This window comes from Pyrus communis, chromosome 2 (assembly GCF_963583255.1).
Source record: "Pyrus communis chromosome 2, drPyrComm1.1, whole genome shotgun sequence".
Lineage (NCBI taxonomy): Eukaryota > Viridiplantae > Streptophyta > Magnoliopsida > Rosales > Rosaceae > Pyrus > Pyrus communis.
This window is the reverse complement of record NC_084804.1, coordinates 35488922-35492792: the sequence shown is the minus strand read 5'-3', so window position 1 is coordinate 35492792 and position 3871 is coordinate 35488922. Positions and strand designations below refer to the sequence as shown.

The 3871-nt window shown below is 36.8% G+C and overlaps 1 protein-coding gene across 1 annotated transcript; it reads right to left on the bottom strand.

Moving 5' to 3' along the window:
• Window positions 1–655: 655 nt before the first annotated feature.
• LOC137725120 (uncharacterized) lies at window positions 656–1570 on the bottom strand. Its single transcript, XM_068463710.1, has one exon. It carries the CDS (start codon window positions 1568–1570, stop codon window positions 656–658), a length of 915 nt encoding a protein of 304 aa, XP_068319811.1.
• Between the last annotated feature and the right edge of the window lie 2301 nt (window positions 1571–3871).

The window sequence follows — 3871 nt, the reverse complement described above, 5'->3', positions numbered from 1 at the left end:
AGAAAACTTATCAGAATGATTCAAGTATTTTTTGTCACAAAAAGGTCGAATATGACCTACCTCACCGCAAGCATGACAAGTAAGAACACAAGTCTTAGGTGTAGCACACGTACCTGAAGCTTTCACAAATTTTGTTCCCGAAGAACTATCAGTGGAACCATCAAAACCCAACCCAGTTTTATCTCCACTGGATTTTCCAATACTGAGCATTTTGTCAATCTTTTCCGCACCAATGGTTAACCTTATGATTTTTTCTTTAGAAGCCTCAAGTTGTGAAGTCAATGACTTGTTTTCTTTCTCAAGTTCAACCAACCGAGATTGAAGCCCAGTTTCAATCCTATTTTTCTCAGTTTCCAGATTTTTCAATTTTTCTTTCATATCAGAACTATGCTTTCTAATTTTGACAGAGACATGATAAAGTTCATTATATTTTTGAAGTATTTCATCAGCATCAAGCTCCTGGCTATCAGATTCCTCGAGATCATCGATATTTGCAAATCCCACAAATGCAACTATCTCACTTTCCGAATCTGAATCAGATTCACTGTCACTCCAAGTACTCTTCATGGATTTGTTTTTTTTCAGAATTTAATTTCTTCAAGGTGTTAGCACATTCTTTTGCCTCATGTCCAAAACCCTGACATTCATAGCATTTTCAACCTTCAGTTTGTTTAATAAGTCTGGAACCTTTTTCAGAATTAAAATTGTTTGACTTAAAGGGTATAGATCCTGAACTTGTTCCTTTTCCCTTAAAACTTTTACTCTTGAGAAATTTTTGAAACTGTCTAGTGATTAGAGCAAATTCCTCATCACCAATTTCCTCACTTTCTTCCCATTCTTCTTTTACAGCTTTTAGAGCAATGTTTTTACTTCTTTTCAGAGTGGGTAGCTCCATTTCATAGGTTTTCAAGGACCCAACTAATTCTGCAATTTTCATTGTGTTTAAGTCTCTAACTTCTTCAATTGCAGTTTTCTTGGGTTGAAACCTAGAAGGTAGTGATCTAAGAACCTTTTTGACAACTCTAGATTCAGGAATTTTATCCCCAAGATTAGCACAGGCATTGACAATACTATTTAACTTAGCATAGAAATCAGAAAAGGTTTCATCTTCTTCCATTCTAATAATCTCAAATTGAGTGACATACCTTTGAAGCTTTGACTCTTTAACAGCATTTGTTCCTTCATATGTGACCTGCAAGATATCCCAAGCCTCTTTGGAGGTCTCACGATTTGAAATATTGGAAAACTGATCAGGAGATAGGGCAGTAAATAGAGCATTTAACCCCTTCTGATTATTCATGGAGTGAGTTTGATCAGCCAATGTCCATTCTTCATGAGGTTTAAGAACAATTTCCTCAGCGACAACATCACTATTTGCCTTACCTTCTTCAGAGATTTTCTTTGATTTGTGTATTATAGTTTTGGTTGGAGGAGAGTAACCAAAAACTACCGTGTTCCAGACACAAGCATCTAGTGACCAAAGAAACGCCTTCATCTTTGCTTTCCAAGCGCCATAGTTCTCACCATCAAAGTATGGTGGATTTGAGATTGATCCAGCTGCTCGATCCATCACAGTAGTCCCTAGGATCACTCTAACTAATTTTAGAGAATTGCTCTGGTGCTAATTGAAATTGCAAACCTGGATGGATCAATGTTAAACAGCAATATGCAGGATTGAAATATGATTCAATCCTGGTTCTTCACACCAAAAATTAAATCACAACAAAATGAGAAAATAAACAAAGACAAAGTATTTGTACGAAATCTAGCACGAGGAAAAAACCCTCCACACAGGAGAGAAAAACCTCAAGGCACACAACCAATTTCACTAAGAAAAACGCAAGGACTTATACAAGACTCAATTGATACTTTCTTACACCATAACATAAGCTTGATCAAATACTCTTGTCTTGTCGAACACGTCCTCTTCACCTTCTCTTGGATGAACACCGATTCACGCAGGTTGATGATCTTCCTCACAAGTGAAGCTTACACAAAGTTCCATGATGAATGAATGAATGATATGTTATGCTCTCAGATTATCACCCCGATAAAACTAAGAACCTAACTACCTTTAGTTTCTCCCCCTTGACCTTATAAAACAATCTCCCAATTTGATTAGCGTGCAAAAGGTCTCCATTTAAACCACCAGCGCAACCCTTTATATACTAGGTTACAATTAACCCTAATAAACAAATAGATTGGCCCTATTTAAACCTCTTCCTTATTTAAGACTCTTTTCTGATTTGAATAGAACCCTAGAGTCCCACACCTAATCAATCTTTAATAGGGAAAACAAATCCTAAATGAATGCAAATGATTCTTACCAGAAAAAAACTTTGCCTTGCAATCTTGGTCAATCAGGCTCTTCATTTAACGCAGACTTCAACCTTTGCAAGTTACAAAAAAATCCTAAGACTAGGAATAATCAACTTACAGACTCTTTACATTTGCTAGGAAATAGCCAAACTTAAATACACTTTCAAATAAAATAATCTTCCAAAAGATCTTTACCTCATCTTTCCCTTATTCTATCGATGTTTGCCGTACGTCTGGGTTTGGCTATCTGACCCACAGCTTCCATGATACGGCGGGAATGTGAGGCCCTCCGCCTTCTATGGTGATCATCCTCATCCTCCTCCATTGCGAATGCCTCATCTCCACCTCGACCTTCGTCAAGATTGACCAATTCTTCCTGTTGTGCCAACAACCTTTTCTGCTGCTCTTGCAACTGTTTATACACTCTCCTTGAAGAAGACATTGTAAGAACTCAAGATTTGAAAACGATAAAGAAGAATTCTAAGCTAAAAAAAAGGATTGAGTTTAGTGTGAGGATGGATGTAGGGATGTAGGGTTTATATGGACAAAAAAAAAGAAGATGAGGTTCTGGACAATGCCACGTGGCACTACATGATTGGTTGAAAATCTTATCGAAATCTTGGCTAAATTATTGTAAACAGGAAGTGATACGTGGCGTGTCGGGATTGGTTGAAAATCTGATCAGAAATCTATCTACAAAATAGTACGTTCGGATACTGACACGTGGCGTGACAAGATTGGTTGAAAATCTTATCGAAATCTTGCCTAAATTATTGTAAACAGGAAGTGACACGTGGGTTGTCTAGATTGGTTGAAAATCTTAGCGGAAATCTATTCACAAAATAGTACGTTCGGATAATGACACGTGGCGTGACTAGATTGGTTAAAAATCCTATCCGAAATTAAAACTTTTTTTTTTTAATTTATTATTTTATAAAAAAATTATTTAATATTTTAAATGGACTGGGTGCCAGCGCATTTTGTAGGGGTGGAGATCGTTTGTGCCAGCGCATTTTTAGACTGGGTGCAAGCGCATTTTTTTTTGGGTGGAGATGCTTTGGCCTGTTACTGTTCATTAGGGTCTATTACTGTTCACTGAAGTGGATAAATGGGCTGGGTGCTGGCGAAAAGTCTTTAGGGGTAGAGTTGCTCTAACTGATCTGTGAGACTGACAGGGGAAAAGGGCGGTGGCACATAGAGAAAATATAGAGAGATGTGTTTGTAGGATTGTGTAGAGGAATGTGTGTTATTTCTCTTATGCAGTGTTTTTATTTATAGTAAGCGAGATTATATTCACACACCTCATATTACTTCTCCCACACCCTTTTAATTTTTTAATATTTTTCTATCAAGTGTTAGTGGTGTGTAGAAAATACTAAAAAATTAAAAGGGTGTGGGAGAAGTAATTTGGGATGTGTGAATATAAAACCCTTCTTCCGCAAGGAATATGAGTCCATATATGAAAGAATAACTAGAATCAAATTTAATCTAGGATTTACACAATCATACTCAAACTAGAAGTTTACAACACTTCCACTTGAGTGTGTAAATA

Coding starts and splice junctions, on each gene's coding strand:
- LOC137725120 (XM_068463710.1), bottom strand. CDS start 1,570: ATGGATCGAGCAGCTGGATCAATCTCAAATCCACCATACTTTGATGGT.